The sequence below is a fragment of the Petaurus breviceps genome, unplaced genomic scaffold, assembly GCF_028583685.1.
Source record: "Petaurus breviceps papuanus isolate PSGF00001 unplaced genomic scaffold, PetGlider_PUasm1.0 90750, whole genome shotgun sequence".
NCBI lineage: Eukaryota > Metazoa > Chordata > Mammalia > Diprotodontia > Petauridae > Petaurus > Petaurus breviceps.
This window is the reverse complement of record NW_027187335.1, coordinates 8,672,829-8,691,871: the sequence shown is the minus strand read 5'-3', so window position 1 is coordinate 8,691,871 and position 19,043 is coordinate 8,672,829. Positions and strand designations below refer to the sequence as shown.

Sequence of the window (19,043 nt, the reverse complement as noted above, 5' to 3'; positions counted from 1 at the left end):
CCCCCCTTCCTTCCTTCCTTCCTTCCTTCCTTCCTTCCTTCCTTCCTTCCTTCCTTTCTTCCTTCCTTCCTTCCTTCCTTCCTTCTTCCCTCCCTCCCTCCCTCCCTTCCTTCCTATTCAGACTAAAAATTCCACATATCTTGACCTGATCCTCATACAGCACAGATTTGAAGTTTTTCAGATTCTTGATCTTCTCCTTCTGTAGGATATCTAGCTTACCAATGTCTTTCTCAGGAGAGGAGCCTAGAATTAAGCACAAAACTCCTGATGTAATCTAACTAGGGCAGACTCCCATGGGACTATTGCCTTCTTATATCATATTCTATGGTGATAGTTGAAAATGGGAGCTAATGATAATGGCTCACATTTATATAGTACATTAAAGTTTACAAATGGCTTTCTTTCTTAGAACAAAGGCATTGCTCTTCTCTGAGAAAATCTGCCTCTCTTATTTCCCTAGTTTATCACAATTCAGGAAACTTGGGAAATGTGTAACATCTGGAAATTTGTCTAGTGATAGATTCAGGCAACAGCTGCAGCAGTGCCACTAATTTTGCCTACAGTAGCAAGACATCCCAGGTTCTGGAAATGTTGAACTAGCTCCAAGTCAAATCATTAACTGTGTATGTGTGTGTGTATAAAAACGGTTTTATAGATATGTATACACACACATATATGGGTTTATATATGTGTGTGTACATATATAATGACTTTATATATACATATGCATATATATGAATACCCACAGATATATGAATATATAGGTATACTGTGTATATGTATAAAATGCATATTATATAGATACATATATACACAATATGCATTATTTATATACACACACATAAATATGCATTATGTATAAATAATATATTCTATAGATACATATATACCTAATATGTATTATTTATATAAAATATATACATACATATACCTAGATATTCCTTATGTATAAATAATTTATATTGATTATACACACACACACACGCTCATACACACACATCCTTTTCAAAGGAAAGAAGTAGGAACCAAATTTAGGCTTGATGTAAGGAAAATCTTCCTATCTATATTAGAGCTATTCAGCACTGAAAAGGGCTGTATTGGGAGTAGTTAGTTTACCTTTTAGTAGAGATAGAAGCTAGGAGGTACAGTGAATAGAATACTGGTCCAGGAGTGAGGAAGGCCTGGGTTCAAATCTAGCCTCTGACATTTACTAGTTGTGTGACCCTGGGCAAGTCAATTAACTTTTCTGGCTCAGTTTCCTTCTCTGCAATATGGGGATAATTATAGCACCCATTTCCTAGGGTTGTTGTCAGGATAAACTCAAATAACATTTGTGAAGTCTCTGAAAACCTTAAGATACCATATTAAGTGCTAACTATTATATAAATAACTATACACACATGCAGATTATGAAAACAATTTTAGACCTAACATTATAACTCCACTTAAAAGTCAAGGGCACATCCAAACACAAATAGAGAATTACCAAGGCAGAGAAAAGCTTTGGTCATGAAACTATCCCAATCATTTTTTTTCTGATAATTTGTAACTCTGGCATCTACCAAGCCCAAAACAACTAACCCACCAAAAAGACAAACAAACCAAAAATAAAAATAAAAAAAGAAAGATCAAGCCCTACAACATAAAAACCAGGTTTTAAAGGAAGTAATTTCCTCCAAGTATAGTATTTGAGACATGCCTTGGGGGGATGGGGGTTGGTATTTGCTGAAGATTATCATTCTCCTTGCCACTCTTTTTATAAGAAAATAAATTTGAAAAAGTTTATTTTAGTAACACCCTAAGTAATAGAAAATGCATTGGACTTGAAATCAAAAGAACTAAGTTCTAATCCAGCTCCATGATTTCTTAGATATGTGACTAAACAATTCACAACTTAGTCTGTTTCCTCATCTGGTAAAGAATAATAACAGGAAATTTCCTGCCTATACAGTAAGATTGGTAAGAGAAAAGATAACTGTAAATTTCCATACAAATCTGAGTTATGTGACTTATTGGTTGAATCCATAAATTCATCAATGATAGGAAACTCCCAGATAAGAAAATTCCTTCCTCCAATATACACCAGCACTTTCTATGCAGCTTGGTTAAATGACCTCCCAACCCAGAGTAATTCAGACACTGGAGGGACTTGAACTCAGCAAAAGACCAACTCTCAATTCACAACACAACATGTCTGATATTTTATTGTAATAATTATATATAAATGATCTGTGATTTTGTCATCTTGACATCCCCCTCTCCCCACCAAGGTGTCAAGCCATATAGGACTTTGTACATAAGTCCCAAGTCAACTATTAAAGGTATGAAGATATTGTTAAGTAATTGCCCAGGATCTTACAGACAAAAAGTTTCAGAGATGAAAATTTGACTACAATTATGCTCTAAACCTAGCATTAGGGGTACACTGAAACCAGCTTCTGTCAGATTTTCAGTTTCAGCTTTAACACATTGGAAATTGGCAAACATTGCTATTCAAGGCTGATTTTATTGTGCTGTTGAGTATCTAGGCTTAAAGTTATGGATAAAATATGAATATTTCAAATTAAACTTTAAAGTGTTATGAGTTTTTGGAGAGCTGGATGTTAAATATTTACCAGTATCTCTCTCTCTCTCTCTCTTTCTCTCTTACTCTCTCATGGATAGTGTCCTGGGCCTAGAGTCAGGATGTATTTTCTTGAGAGAAAATCTGGTCTCAGATATTTATTAGCTGTGTGACCCTGGCCAAGTCACTTAACCCACTTAATCTGCCTCAGTTTCCTCATCTGTAAAGTAAACTAGAAAAGAAAATAGGAAACTATTCTAGTTTCTTTGCCAAGAAAGCTCCAAATGGAGTCACAGAGAGCCAGACATGATTGAAATAACTTAACAAAAACATATTTTGGATAGATATATAGTATTGATACACAAAGTATAGTATATATACACATATGTAATATATATATAATATATGCAATGTATATTAATGTGTATGCATGTATGTATCTATCATCTTTTGTTCATTACTTTTACTTGTACTTTATTATTCTCAAATAAAGTATAAATACTTTGGTCTAATATTTAAGGTAATCTACAATCTGGCTTCAATCAATTTCTGTAATCTTATAGAATTTTACACTTGTTTGTATTCTACCTACCAGTCAAACAAGACCATTTTCTGTTTGATCAACTAGATATTTCATTTCCCAACTCCATGCATCCAAATAGCCCTTCTTCCTAGACTGTCATTATGTTCTCTCCTTATTTCCACTTTCCAAAAATCTTCCCCCACCTGGCAGGTTTAGTTCACTTCCTGCTTGAAGTATTCCCAGATGATATGTTTTCCCCTTCTCTCCTACCCCTCACTGGTGTTTTCTCCTTAAAAAAAATTAGATCTAGAGTTTTCTATGTGACCTCCCCATGACCCCCTTCTACTCTCTGCCTTGTTTTATATTTATCTGTGTTCATGCTGTATTCCCTGAGTAGAATATAAGCCCCAGGAGGGCAGGGGCTCCTTCCTTTTTGCTTTTCTATCATCTTTTCTTAGTATGATGATTTGAACGCAATGGCATCAACACTTATTGGACTGAAATGAATAACAATACATATGTGAATTTTTAAAAAATTGTTTGATATAATTTAGTATGAACGGGGTAAATGGTTCTGCTAGAAATTTGGAGTCAGAAGACTTGGATCCTACCTATGTAACCTTGGTCAAGTCACTTAATTTTTCACAGTGCCTGAGTTTTCTCATCTATAAAAGGAGGAAGTTGAACTAGCTACTTGAGACCCCACTGGTATAATTAATAGAGTGCTAGTGTTAAATGTAGCTTTTGACATTTATGAAAAATGGGACCATGGAAAAAAGTGTTTGCTCATCTTTGAGTCTCAGATTCTTCTCTAAAATAGGGTTAATAATACGTACCTCACAGAATTTTGTTGCAAGGTTTAAATCATATATATGCAAACACACATGTATGTGTGTATGCATACATATATACATGCACACACATATGCATGCATACACATGCATATATATCTCTATACCCACATAATTAACATATATGCACAATATACATACATGCATATGCATGCATGCTTTGTAAGCCTTAAAGGGATATAGTTATTTTTACCCAATAATTCTATGAAAAGGAGTATACAGTCTTTACAAAGTTTTGACAGAGTTGGAATGGCTTCAAAAAAGCATAAAGTAGCCCAATCTAATTGCCCACAGGTGGAAATGGAGGCTTAGTCTAATGATATAATCAATGGAACCACAGATGTAGAGAAGGAGGGATTATAGCATTTTCTAGGTTGGATGAGTAGTTTGAGCTATGAGGTGTTAGCTAAGGCCTTTTCCATTTGTCCACTGTCAGAAAGAATCACTTTAGATATTTCTCCATACCTCTTAATAATAGGTCCCTGGTTATAATCATAAGCAAAAATGAAAAGGAAGGCTCCTAAGTTGTGGCTCCCAATTGCTCACAATTTATTGCCCCTTCCTTATTGCAGCTTTTTGGAATCATCTTAATAAAATCAGAGTGATTTAATCATGGGAGGAGAAGACTCAGGGTTTATGCAATCAGTAATCTTTCAGTGTTTGAAGGACTTTCATGCAGAAGATGGTCCCAGGGAGGATCAGAGCAGAACCAATAGGTGGGAATTGCAGAGAAACAGATTTTATTAATATAAGGGGAAAAATACTTCCTAAAATTTGAGCTCTCTAGAAATATAATGGGCTACTTTCTGAGCAATAATAATTTATGTAGTGCTTTACAAAGCACATTTATATATAGTTTGCTTACACTTGCATACACTTTCCTTATAACAATACCATGAAATAGATAGTACAAGTGTTGTGCTCCTCATTTTATTGGCAAAGAAACTGAGGCTCAAAGAGGTTAATTGACTTGCCGAGGTCACATAGTAAGTGGCACAGCTTGACTTTGAACCTAGATCTTTTGACTCCAATTACAGTGGTTTATCCAATGCACCATGGTAGTAACTTGGAACAGGGACTAAGTGACTTTTAATTGGAAATGGTGTAATAGAGATTTATGCCTAAGATTCGGAATCAACCGGCGATATATAACAACTATTTAAACTCTATGCTTTTACACTTGGTCCAGGAGACCACTGTGGATCAGCTATGGGAGGTCAGGTAAATAGATTCCCTAATATAAACTAAAGGAGAAAACTGAATGGTTAAGAGAAGTGATTTACTAGAGAAATGAAGCACATCTTTAAAAGAAAAACAGAAATCCTTTATAATACTGGTGACATAATTGGTCTTGATTACCTTCTAATCATTAAAACCCAATGAATAAACCTTTTTATGCTTCTGATTTGAGGCTGAATTTCAATCTCAGCTCATGCTGAGAAAACCTCTTAATTCATCATCAGAGCAATGTGCCATGTTAAAGATTTTGAAACAAAAAAGCAGTAACAAGGAAGGTCCATTGCTCAAGTGGTTTCGTGAGCCAGGTGTATTTAAAGCAACTTCAAGAATGATGTTAATATGTTAAAAAAAAAACCAAATATGTAGTTACCATGATTATTGTCAACAACATGCTAGCACACAGCTGATTTCAGACTTACAAAATACAGGGTCTCTCTTTAAAGCACATACACACAAACACAGACACACACCAAAACAAATAAATTTTGTCTTGTACGGTTATGTCTAAACTTTTTCTATTAAAAAATAAATTTCTTAGAGGGCATGGAGGACAACAGTCTGACTGTCTCCCAACTCACCATAGTGATAAACCCATACCATCTGTCCTGGGCTTCTCCTTCTTTCCCTTCCTTTCTGAAGATAAAGCAGTCATGCTGTTTCTCAGCTTCTCCAGAGGAGGAATTGTTTCCTTTTTTGTTTTATATCCCTGGGACTTGGCACATAGTAGATGCTTAATATCGATTGATTAATTGTATTTTCCTTTCTTAGGAAAGTGCTTGCCTGCCCCAATGATATCCTGAAAGACCATTCTGGGAAAATATCACAATGTATCCAGAGAGGCAATATCTCATTAAGAAAAGCTGTTAAAATCTATACTTCCTCAGAGTGTCTTGTTATGATTATTTTCAATGCATCAAATTTCACAAAACTGAACTGAAAAAAGTTGCCACCATAATTTGGTTATTGGCTCCGGTTTTTAAATTCTGTCATTGCCAGTCCGTTTATCCTCACACCACCTGGATTTCATTTCCCACCTTTTGGAAATGTAAACAGAAGCATCAGACAATCCGACGATTCTGCTGATGGCTGACAGCACACATGGTGTCAGATACAAATAAATATTTATGTTTCCAATAAGCCAAATATTTGAAAATGGATTTGAATAAAGGAAAAGTGTCTTACAGGATTCAGAAACCATATAAACATCTATGGAGAGTTAGAAAGTGTGACTAATTTACCAATCACTTATCTCATGAGAAAAATAAAGCATACAATTCTAGGAATTATAGATACCCCATCTAAAAGGGGTATTGAGTCCAAATCAAAATACTTTTAAACTTGGTGCATTTTTCTTTTTTTTTTTTCAAATACCAACAAATCAACTCACAAGCACACATAGCTTAAAACATGTCTTCAAAGTGTGGGCCAGGAGTTGTAGCACATGCCTGTAGCCTCTGCTACTGGGGAGGCTAAGAGTGGTGTATTGCTTGAGTTAAAGAGTTCTGAGCTTCAGTAGAGTTAAAGCTGATCAGATGTCCCAGCTAACTCCAATACCAATACAGTGAGTCACTGGAAAGAGAAGAGGGAGAATGGAAGAAGCCAGGTTGCTTAAGGAAGAGCGAACCAGCCCAGGTTGGTAATGGAATAGGTCAAAATTCCCAAGCCAGTCAGCAATGGTGTCAGATTATATATGGTTGCTGCACTTACAGACTGGGCTAAAAGAGACTAGGGAGAGCTAATTTTTAAAAATAAGCTTGTGTATACATGTGTATGTTACCAATGAGTCTTTGAGTGTTAAAAAAAAAAGCATGGTTTCCAGGTTTAACTGATCTTGGGGAGTGAGCTATGTGATGTTTGCAGGGTCATTTCCTGGCATAGTTCATGAAGGAATCCATGAATACCTAGGACAATATACACACTCTGCAGGGGTAAACAGAACAAATCATAAACTTAAACATGGGAGAAGGCATATTTTACTATCCAATTGAACACAATCCTTCAATTCCTGGTATATAATTTGAGTAATGCACTGACAGCTCCTTAAGGACTCATTAGACTTTCTGACAATAACATGACAAAAATTCAGAGTATCTAAGGGAAAAGAATCTCTTTCTAATTACATCAAAACCTCAATCAAATTGGGAAGTAGGTCTGGCAGAGAGATTAGTGAGCACTGATGTAGCCAATAGGCAAAAGTAAATAGGAGAAGCAGAGAACTCAAATGATCCAGAATCCTGGATAATTAGCACTTCCCCAAAATAATAACACAAAAAAGGAGCCAAAAATTGCCTGTCATTTCAAACCTCATTTTCTTGCAGGAGAAATTCTTTTAAACATTCTTAAATTCACAGCAGTTAAATAACCTTCAAGTACAACTTTCCACATGTAGTTTCTATCCCTTCTTTAGTATTGACTCATCATCAGAAGGAAGTTAAATAGAAATATAATAGTGAAGAAAAATGCTAACACAAGAAGATGGGAATAGTTTGGGGAGCCATAACAACTGAGGCTGTGTTGCTGTACAAATTAAAGATCAGATCATCATCTCTGGGGCCAGTTTTGGTGTAGGTACCACAAAGCAGAGCTAAGCATTTCTGTGAATGAGGTGACATTCCTAGCCTGTAAGATTCATCTAGGAAGATTAATTATTGATTTTTAAAAAATAAATCACCTAAGGTCATTTTTATTTGTTTTTATACCATGATGGTTAAGGTCTGAATTTACTATTATTTTTCCTTCCTCTATATCCCACTAAATATATCTCTATCTCTGTCTGTCTGTCTGTCTATCTATCTATCTATCTATCTATCATCTATCATTAAGTTGGTCAAGGGAGAAAGAAGTCATTGAGGATCCAGGCAAACACATTTTAGAGAGTTCTAAATGTTCTCCCAATGTGCTTTGCAAGTAATGTAGCATACGTTTCCTGACCTTTGGAAGGTAGCAAGGGACAAGACCTTGGACAATCTCCAAGAGGTGCGAGGTAATTAGAAGGATGAGGGCTGCAAGAACTGGTGAGAAAAGCAATAATGTGCAATTTACACATAATGCAAATTTGTTGACATCCTATCTGAAGCCTATGGGATTCCAAAGAGGAAAGACAGACTATTCTGTTAAGAGGATAGTAGCAGGCTAAATAACATGGTAGTAACCAACATTACCTAATACTTAATTTAATATACCAAGCATGACAATGCGCCTTACCTTTCTGCCACCAGTGTTGATGCGTAGCGGTGTTAGGAAAGGGTCGAAGATCATATGACTGGTTTCTATGTTGACTGGTGACTGCCGCTTTCCAACAGAGCAAAGATTCCAAGCTGAGTTGACCAATCCCCAGAAGGAAGGAACTATAAAGGTAAAGGAGAACAATGTAGAGTTAGAGAGGGAGTGAAATCGGAGGAGAGAGGAAAGAACCTATTTGGAGCACAAACTGTAGAATCAGCTTTTGCAAATGAATAAGACTCACAGCGTATCACTGTCTAGTAGAGAGAACACATAAGTGGAATATAGGATCATATATTTAGAACTGGAAGGGATCATGCTGTCAACCTATTACAACCCTTTCATTTTACAGATTATAGATTATTCCTATTACAGATGAACAATCCAAAGTCTAGAGGGGTTAAGCCATATGCCAAATATCACATAGTAAAGGGGCAGAATCGGGATTTGAATTCAGATCATTTGACTCCAGAGTAGTCTTTGGACTGTTACCACTAAGCCTGTATTTGTCTCTGCTCTGTGATCTTAGGTAAATGACTTAGAGGTGGTTAAGTGAAGCAGTGGATAAAGCACTGAACCTCATACACTTACTAACTGTGACTCTGGGCAAGTCACTTAACCCTATTTGCCTCAGTTTCCTCATCTGTAAAATGAGTTGGAGAAGGAAATAGCAAACCACTCTATTGTCTTTGCCAAGAAAACCCCAAATGGGGTCGCATAGAGTCCGACATGACTAACGACTAAACAACAGCAATGGTATCTATATCGCAGAGTTGATGTGAGGGTAAAATAAAATAATATTTGCTAAGTGCCTTGCAAACTATAAAGCACATATAGATGCTAGCTACCATTATTAAGTCACCTACTCTTTCCATATCTCACGATTAGGAAGGATCCTATTAGGCAGGGATGATTTGAGGATACATTGTATACTTTCTATAGTTGGCAAGTTTGGAAATTTTAGAGACAGATGCTTATACACTTAGAGAATTTCAGGGATGGGTGGGGGTCTTCAAAATCATCCACTATATTTTCTTATCATTGCACCATTTTAGTTGTTATGCACCATTGTGTAAATTTGGCATTAATTTGAGAAGGCATCTTGGTATAGTAGAGTGCTAGATTTAGAATATAAAGACCTGGTATAAGTCCCATCTGAGACACTAGCTTGGGGACCACTCAGTGCAAGACAACCCCCCCTTTGAACCTCAGTTTCCTCATCTATAAAATAAGGATAATAATAGCATTTGGGAAAGCTAGGTGGCACTACAGTGCACAGAATGCTGACCTGGAGTCAGGAAGACATCTTCTGAGTTCAAATCTGGCCACAGATACTTATTAGCTATGTGACCCTGGGCAAGTCACTTTACTCTGCCTTAGTTCCTCATCTGTATGAGAAATGAGCTGGAGAAGAAAATGGCATACTTGCTCCAGTATCTTTGCTAAGAAAAGCCTCAAAATGGGGTCACAAAGCATGAGACACAACTGAACAACAACAAAAACCAGCATTTACCTTTCAGGTTTGTTCTGAGGGTCAAATGAGATAAATAAGTAAAGTACTTGGCAAAGTTTAAAGCATGAATTGGAAGTTAACTATTTACATCAGCTTTAAAGTATAAGATGGCTTTTCTAAATATTAATTTTGTTTTTAAAAAAGTTTTGATGTCTTTTGCTTTTATATTGCATTTTGAATACATATAGCTCATTTTCCCTCTTCTACCCTGTGAGCTTCCTCTTTTATATTATATTTAGAGCTTTATCTTTTATATTACATTATATATTTCTCCTTCAATCTCACAAATGTTTAGGAAGAATTATTTTTTTTTAGCAAAATCAACCAGCATATGACAACATATGTAGTACTCCAGATCCACAGGCCCTCACTCTTTCCAAAGGAAGAAGATGCATTTTCTCATTTTTTCTTTGGTGGTCAAGCTTAGTCATCCTAATTGTAAAACATTAAGTTTTATTGTATTGTTCTTTCATTGACATTGTAGTCATTATATACATTGTTTTCATCTGTGAAATGAGAGAGTTAGACTGGATGGCCTCTATACTCTTTTGCTAGACAATGTACAAAATTGTAAATTAAGCCCTGATTTGTGTTTGCTGATGTCCAAGTTGTAAACACACATACTGAAAATTTAACAATCAGCTCTTAGAAGTCCTTTGGAGCTGGCTTCAGTGAGCCCCTGTTTCTAGTTCTAGGTCTATGATCCTGGGTTTAATTAGGTTACTCTGTATCAATTCAAATAAGTCTTCTCAAGCTTCAGTGAAATTCTTACATTTATCAGTTCTTACATGACAGTGATTTTCCATCACATTCACACACCATAATTTATTTAGCCATTCCCCAAATGAAGTGCATCTATTTTGTTTCTCATTCTTTAGACCAGAAAAATGCTGCATGAATATTTTGGTAAATATGGACCCTTTTCCCTCTTTTTGACCTCTTTCAGGAATGGGCCTGGAAAAAGCAATCTGAGTCAAAGGGAAACTTGATGTATCCTTTTTTATTCTTTTTGCACACTACTAACAGTGTAACAGTGTGTCTATTTTCTCAAAGTTTCTTTAATATGATTCCTGCATGACTCAGATTTCTTTTGATTTTTATTTCTTTTACTGTTGGTGACTTAGAGCAATATTTCCTATGATTTGGAATAGCTTCCAGTCTTTTTTTTTAGCAATTGGGATTAAGTAACTTGCTCAAGGTTACACGGCCAGGTGTTTCTGGGTGTGGTGCTAAGTATCTGAGCCCGGATTCGATTCCCCAGATCATCCCAACACTGGGGCCGGTGCTCTTACTCACTGTGCTACCTGGCTGCCCCCTCCAGTCTTTCTTTTAAGAACTGTTTGGTCAATGCTTTGATGAAATATCTTTTGCTACCCCCTTCATTTTACAGGTGAGAAAAATGAAACCCACATATAGCATATACCTTGTTTAAGGAGGAATAGAACATGTCTCCTGACTTTTAACCCACGGCTCTTTCTCTCTGTCTCTCTTTTTTTTTTTGTTTTGCTTTTTGGAAGGGAGAAGGCAGGGCAATTGGGATTAAGTGACTTGCTCAAGGTCTCATGGCTAGTAAGTGTTGTGTCTGAGGCCGGATTTGAACTCAGGTCCTCCTGACTCCAGGGCCCATGCTCTATTCACTGCTCCACCTAGCTGCCCACAGGGCTCTTTTTCTTACATCATATGCCCTGAAGCTGCAAAATATTTTTGGTAAGTTATTAAGACCAAAATGATATGACAAAAACAAATTAAAAATCACTCTCACGCATCAATTATGGACAGAAATGTGAAATCCTACCATTGTAATTTGATTGTGCCCCCATCCAGACAAGCAGTGTATCATAATACTATTGTTCCCAGATGGAGATTAAACATATTTATTTAATGGAAAGGGAAAAAAAAATATCAGTCAGTTCTTAGGGTATGTATGCAAATGATATATTAAATTTCATGTTAATTTTAAATTTTCAGTTGAATGGATTTCTATATAGAATGTTATTCAGATATCTATTTTTCCTATTTAGGGAAATAATTGGGTAGGATTAGCTGAGAGCAGCCTAGAGAATTGTTTTCAGGGACAGTCCAATTTAGAGTTAAGTCCTTTTTTAGAGGTGATAGAAAGGCTAGAGTTCTCGCCCTGGAGTCAGGAAGATCAGAATTCAAATATGGCCTCAAACACTAGATGTATGACTATGGGCAAGTCAGTGGGATAATAACAGCACCTACCTTGCACAGCTGTCAAGAGAATCAAATGAGATAATAATTGAAAAGCTTCCTGGTACATTGGCATTATATAAATGCTATTCCCTTATTCCCTATGTTGACCCTAAACACTAATGGATCTAAGCCTGTTTCACAATCTAGGTCCAATTAATTTTTTCTGCCTTATTTCACATTTCATATATTTGTGCTCCAGACCTGATGAGTAACTAATCTTTTCTTTTGCACTCTGTTTCTGTGCCTTGGGCCAACTGAACACAGAATGCTCTCCTCTATCATCTCCTACTAAAATCCCTCCCCTCCATCAAAACCCTTACCAAATGCCACTTCTTGCATGAAACTTTCTCTCAACTTCTCAGCTAGGAGTGATCTTTCTCTCATTTATATTCTATTTGGACTTTTCCTTTGTACTTCTCATAATTTAATTTGTATTACTTAATTTATGCACACCCTACCATCCCTGTTTGGTGCTAAGCTCCTTGAAGACAGAGATCAGGTCTTATCTATCTTTGTGCCTTAGCACTTGGTACAATGTATTACATACCTGTAGCTGCTTCACCACCTCTAATATGTCCATCCCTTTATAAGAACTGACTATACTGAAGAGAAATCTCTCGTCTCTTCCTGAGGAGACATCCTCAGGGTTCCTTGATTTCAGTTTCTGAAGCTGAATATCAATTGGGCAAGCTACAACTTCCTTTTCCTCTGAGGAGTTCAAGATAAAGCTTCAGCTGATTTTCCTTTAGAGTCAAAGCAAACATTGCTAGGCTCTATTACATATGGGGAAAATTATAGTCCAGAAAAATTAATCAGCATGCCATCATCATCTCTGGGAACTGCTGGAGGTGGGATTAGAATTCAAACTTTTCAATTCACTAAATTCTCATCCTCCCCATTTTTTGGTGGGGAGACTCCCCCACCAGTAGTATTATAAGTCTGAAGGATGTACTAATGAAGGAGAAGGTCCACCAGAGTTAACTTCACTATTAATGGGCTTAAGTAGGAGTCCTTTGCACTTTTGTTGATTTAAGTAACATCTGTCCTACATTTGATGTTTTGTTATTTTTGGTGCTTGCAAGAAAGCTGGGGTACCTCCCCCCACCACTGGAGGAAGACCTGGGAATGAGACAAACTCTCATTTATCTCTAGGGCAATCCCATGGAATGGGGTAGAACGAGCCAACTGCTGATACTCTCAGTGACAACATGAGGTGGGTCAAAAGCTAAAGAATCATTGAGGTGAAAAGTCCCCCAAGACCAAGCCTAGCCTGTGTCTAGTCTAGAACTTCAGTGATGGTACAACCTTTCCCTAGAAACATGTAACTAACAAAATACTCCAAGTTTATACTAATTTCTTTTAGACTCCTATTCATACTTCTACTTTTAACATCTCTTGTTCTGATCCCTCATAGAAAGTCCCTTAATATCTTTGGAGAACCCTATCTTCTGGCACAAACATAATGTTTGCCAAATTCCTTGTCTCCACTAACTCAAAAATATAGATTTTTAAAAATATTTTTTCTTTCTCTGAACTCTTTTCTATGATTGCATTGTCCACAGATCCATTCTTGAATCCTTTCAAGTTTCAAAAGCAATATAAAAATAACAAGAAATCCACATGATATTTGATCTCTGAAGCCTACACCAAAAGGAAATTATTATTTTTCCTTTGTTTTGGAAGTCACATGATGGACAGAACTCATTCTCTCAGTCAAAGCCAGTGTCATAGAACTCTGAGTCACACTGAGGAAATTGAGTGGGAGCTGAAATAATAAAGGGAGACATCACAGAAAAGAACTCATTGGCACAGGCATAGGACAAGGAGTCAGAAAACTGGAGTTTAGTTCTGACTCTATTACTAATTGTGTGGCATTGGGAAAATCTCTTAACTGCTCTTGTCCAAAATTTACTTTTCTTTAAAAAGAGGTGTGGGTAGGTGGTTGGGTGAGTGGGTGGGTGAATCAAAGGTCTCTAAATGGTAATTGAGTAATTCTGTTAATTCTTTACCAAACATTGTGACAAACAACAGCAGCAATATAACAAAAGGAGCCAGATTTAGCACCAATTTCTCTTCTCATATGCCCAAGAACTACATATATTCACAAAATAATAATTTCAGCCTCATTAATAGAATGCAAGCCAGCCATTTTGTGATAAAGCAATTGGGCAGATGTTGCTACAAAGATACAAGGCACTTCTCTAATAAACTTCACACCAACCACCAATGCTCCAGCTGCCCCCCCCCTCAACTTTATGTGAACAGCTGCCCTTGCCTTTATTGGGCAAGAAATACTTTATGGTAAATGGTTTGGAATCTTTATATCCCCACTTCACCATCAAGACCTATATGGCTGCCTATATGCCACCTGCTCAGCTAACTCTAGAGCTACTGGGAGCTAGTCCCTCAGACTCTCTCTGCTTGCCCCACAACTCTGCTCTGCTAGACAGGGTATTTTATTGTATTCACCCCTGTTGTGCCAGTCATAAAGAAACCTTAGGGTTCAGTCTGGGGTCTGATGATGGTGGCCACAGTTTTGAAGCCTGGTTTTGGTTGACTGGTGCCAGAGTACTTTTTGAGGTTTCCCTTTAATTTCTCTTTAAACAAAATGTATCACTGAGAATTGGCATGGCTTTTGAGGAGAGGGAGAGCAAGAGAAAGAAGAGAGGGAGATGGGGAAAGGAGGGAAGGAGGGGAAGAGGGAGGGGGGAAAGGAGAAAAGAGAGAGAGAAGGAGGGAAAGGGTTCAATTCAATTCCACATTTATTAAGTGTCTGCTTTGTTAAGAGTTATGCTAGGTGCTGGGGGTACCATAATAGCTAATAATAATAGCGAACAATTATATAGCATCTACTATGCACCAGGCATTATGTTAAGTGCTTTACAATTATTACTTAATTTGATCTTCACAACAGCTCTAGGAGGTTATTATTATCTCCATTTCACAGATGAGGAAACTGAGGCAAATTAGGTTTAAGTGACTTGCTCAGGATCCTACAGCTAGTAATTGTCTGAGGCTGGATTTGAACTCAGGTCTTCCTGACTCCAAGCACTGAGGAGCAGCAATCTTCCACATGACACATGTCCATTTTACCCAGGACTTTAAGTCTAAATCATACACAACCAATCAATCAGTCATCTAGTATTTACTAAGTGCCTACTTCCTGCCAAGCACTATGCCAGGCACTGGGGTCACAAGTTGAAAGAATTAAAAACTCTTATTCCCAAAGAGCCCCCTTTTAATGGGGAAGACAACACAAACATAAAATCATATACTGTATAAATATACAATTATCAAGCACAAGTGCAATCAAACTAGTTACCTAAATAGTATACAGTTTGGGAGAGAAGAGAAAAGGTTGGAATATTTCATGCAGAATCTTTATGCAGACGGTGGGTGAGCTGGATATTTAAGGAGGAGAGGGGCTCTATGAAGTAGAGGTAAGGAGGGGGTACATTCTAGCTGATGAGATAGAAAGGAGTGTTGGACGCAGATGGAGCAAACAGGATGCAGGATGTGAGATATGAGATAAGATGCTCTATGTGACCAACCAGAAAGTGCTCAAGAAGACTATGCATTGATATCCCCACTGTGGACTTCTCTGTGTGCTTTCACAAAGCATCCCCCTGATGATTTCCTGACATTCCAAAACAGCTCTTCCTCTCCCCTTTCCTGTTCCCCTTGCTTATCTGTATGCATTCACAAAGTACCCTTGACTACCTGACATTCTCCCCTTCTCCCTTTCCTGTTCCCTTTGCTTATTTGTGTGACATTGCAAAGCGTGCTCTCCCTCCCCTCTCCTGTTGCCCCTCTCATTTTCTTAAACTGTAGTAACTCCCCCTCCCACTATCCTGTTAGACTGTATATAGACCAGACATATAACCTGGCTCACTGCTCTGTCTCCCATGGGGAGTGGGGTCTGCTGGGTGCCTTACCCCAATAAATGCCTTTTATTTAACTTGGAGATGGTCTGAGTGAATTCTTTCAGAGCAGATACATTGACTCATTCTCTGTCATAGTGATGGCCAGTGCAAAGTCACAGAGATGGGAGATGGGAGTCTCATGAATGGGGAATAGAGAGACAATCAGTTTGTCTGGATTATAGAGTTTAGGAGGGAGAGTAATGTCCATTCAGACTGGGATCAGGTTCTGTAGGACTTTAAAGGCTAAATAGAGGATCTTATACTACATCCTAGACTAAGGAAGCCACTAAGGCTGAATTTTGTTAGGGCTCAGGTCTTTCTCTCCAGACTTGGCTACTTAATTCATTTCTCATATTGTGAATAGGCAACTATAATAATAGCTAACACTTATATAGTGCTTAAGCAGGGGCGGCCAGGTAGCACAGCAAGTAAGAGCACCGGCTCCAGTGTTGAGAAGACCTGGAGATCGAATCCCGGGCTCAGACACTTAGCACCCACCCAGAAACACCTGGCCATGTAACCTTGAGCAAGTTACTTAACCCCAATTGCTTAGGGGCGGCCAGGTGGCTCAGCGAGTAAGAGCACCGCCTCTAGTGTCGGGATGACCTGGATCAAATCCGGCCTCAGATACTCAGCACCACACCCAGAAATAACTGGCTGTGTAACCTTGAGCAAGTTACTTAACTCCTATTGCTTTAAAAAAAAAAATATAGTGCTTAAGCACTTTGCATGTATTACCTCATTTAAGCTTCAAGACAACTCTGTGAGATAAGTGCTATTATTATTTACATTTCTTAGAAAAGGAAACTGAGAAAGGCCAAGTTCGAGATCACCCAGATAAGTATTTGAGGTGAAATTAGTATTTAGGTCTTCCTGAGTTATTGAACCGATGGTTCAAAGAGATACCTTTTAAACTCATGGGAAGAGAGGCTGGGGTAGGAGGTCTTTGGGAATGTACCCATTGTCCAATGGAGAACCTAACCTTAATCATCATGGCTGCCTAAATTGTTTTTCTCTGTGGACATACCTGGGTTTCTCTGGTGACCTAGTCCACTTTCTGCCAGATCTTTACCTTCTTACCTAAATTTTTGCTATGAAACTTTCTTAAAATTTTAAGAGAATCTATCTTTCAAATTGGATGCTTTTTCTTTAATTTGATGGACAAGTCTTTTTCTTAAACATAAAAAAAATAGGACAAAGACAAAAAATTAGTGGATTTCACTCAACCCCAAGAATTCATGGACAACTGTTTAAAAATGTTTGAATTTCATACTTCTGGGTATTTTATCTTGCACAATAGTCTAATTTGCATAGAAACTGGAGTACCAACAGACCTGAATATTCTTACAAATTAATTTGCATGCAGCCTACACAATCTAATTTAACCACTGCTTTGCAGTTACAGGTCGTCTTGCCAAAAATTTTCTCTACAGCAATCATGTTATCCCCGCCATAAACCACAAATCTTAGGCATTCTCTTGGCTACAGATAGCCTGTTCCCTGTGAAAGATACTAATGTGATTCTGGCTGCTTAAAATACAGGATTTGGCAAATGCAAAGTGAATTAGCTCCTCAGCAGAGAAGCACCCATGAAGTTCAAGTTCAGTTTGTCAACATACTTTCAGGCATCCTGCTGTTCAAACCAACAAAACTTTTGCCAAGATAGAAATGTAATTGAGAGGCTAAGGCTATGCATCTTTGGTTCCTAGGTCTGTCCAGATTGTGAAAATAGGGCAAATGGATAAGTAAGAGAAGCCCTTGGATAAACCATGGCCTCTGTTGCCATTTTCATTTCATTTGGTGCAATGGAAATACTGCTGGATTTGGTTTGAAATACTAGTTCTGCTGGGCCACTTTGTGAGGTAAACAAGTTATTTAAGCTCTGTGGCCTGGGTTTTATCTATATAATGAAAAGGTTGGACTAGATAAACTCTAAGGCCCCTTCCAGTTCCAAATCTATGATCCTTCTGCGATTACTGAGGGAAATATAGCATAGGCCCAAGTTGGCAAACTAGGTCTGAAGGCAGATTGCTTTCTGCTTTTGTAAGCTGGAGAAGGGGAGTGGTAAGAAAGCTTTTTTTCCCCCACATTTTTAAATACAATAAAATTTATTTTTAAAGGTAAAAAACCCAAACCCCAAACAAATAAACAATAACAACAACAAAACCCAAAATGTTCTTAGCTCCCAAGCCTACAGAAACAAATGGTAGAATTTGGTCAACTGATTTTGTCAACTTCTGTGCTAGAGCAGTGGTTCTCAGGACCCCCTTTAAACTCTTAAAAATTTACTGAGGACCCCCAAAGAGCTTTTATTGATGTAGGTTATGTCTGTCAATATTTATTGTACTGGAAATTAAAATATCTTAGTATTATTGTAAAAATAGTTTTGACTTTATGTTCTCCCTCCACCCCCCCCCCAAAAAAAAGAATCTTATGAATTCTCAGGGATTTCTAGACTGCACTTTTGAGATCTACTGGAGTAGAGTATGTAGTCTACTGAGATCTTATCTACTATAGGGAAGCTTGGAAATAGGAATATTATTTTTATTGTGGTTATAGAGGAAATTTTGTGGCTGAGTTGGAAAGTCAGGTACTTCATCCTTTAAGATAGCTTATTTCAATTTCCCAAATGCCATTGGCATGAGGACCTTCAAATTCTGTCTGTCAGCATCGAATTTGCCTTAGGATCTTTTAAAGCTTCTAATTATACTTTAAAAGCATCTAATTAAATCCTATGAGCATTTATTAAGCACCTAGTATTATGAATTTGGTCTACTATATGCTTCAGAAATGGAAAGAGAAAGATAGAGGAGGAAAGAAAGGAAGGAAGGAAAGAAGGAAGGGAGGAAGGAAGAAAGAAAGAAGGAAAGAAAGAAGAAAAAAGGAAGAAGGAAAGAAAAGAAAGAAGGAAGGAAGAGAGAAAGGATGGAAGAAAGAAAGAAACAGAAAAAGAAAGAAAGAAAGAAAGAAAGAAAGAAAGAAAGAAAGAAAGAAA

At 37.4% G+C, this 19,043-nt stretch overlaps 1 protein-coding gene across 3 annotated transcripts in view; it reads right to left on the bottom strand.

The window, feature by feature from the left end:
• CA10 (carbonic anhydrase 10) overlaps positions 1 to 19,043 on the bottom strand; it is a 740,048-nt gene that overhangs the window by 419,603 nt on the left and 301,402 nt on the right. For all 3 annotated transcript variants that reach the window (XM_069067504.1, XM_069067503.1, XM_069067505.1), the window contains one exon: positions 8,381 to 8,523. In XM_069067504.1, the coding sequence (XP_068923605.1) occupies positions 8,381 to 8,523 (143 nt within the window). The remainder of the gene's footprint in view (positions 1 to 8,380; positions 8,524 to 19,043) is intronic.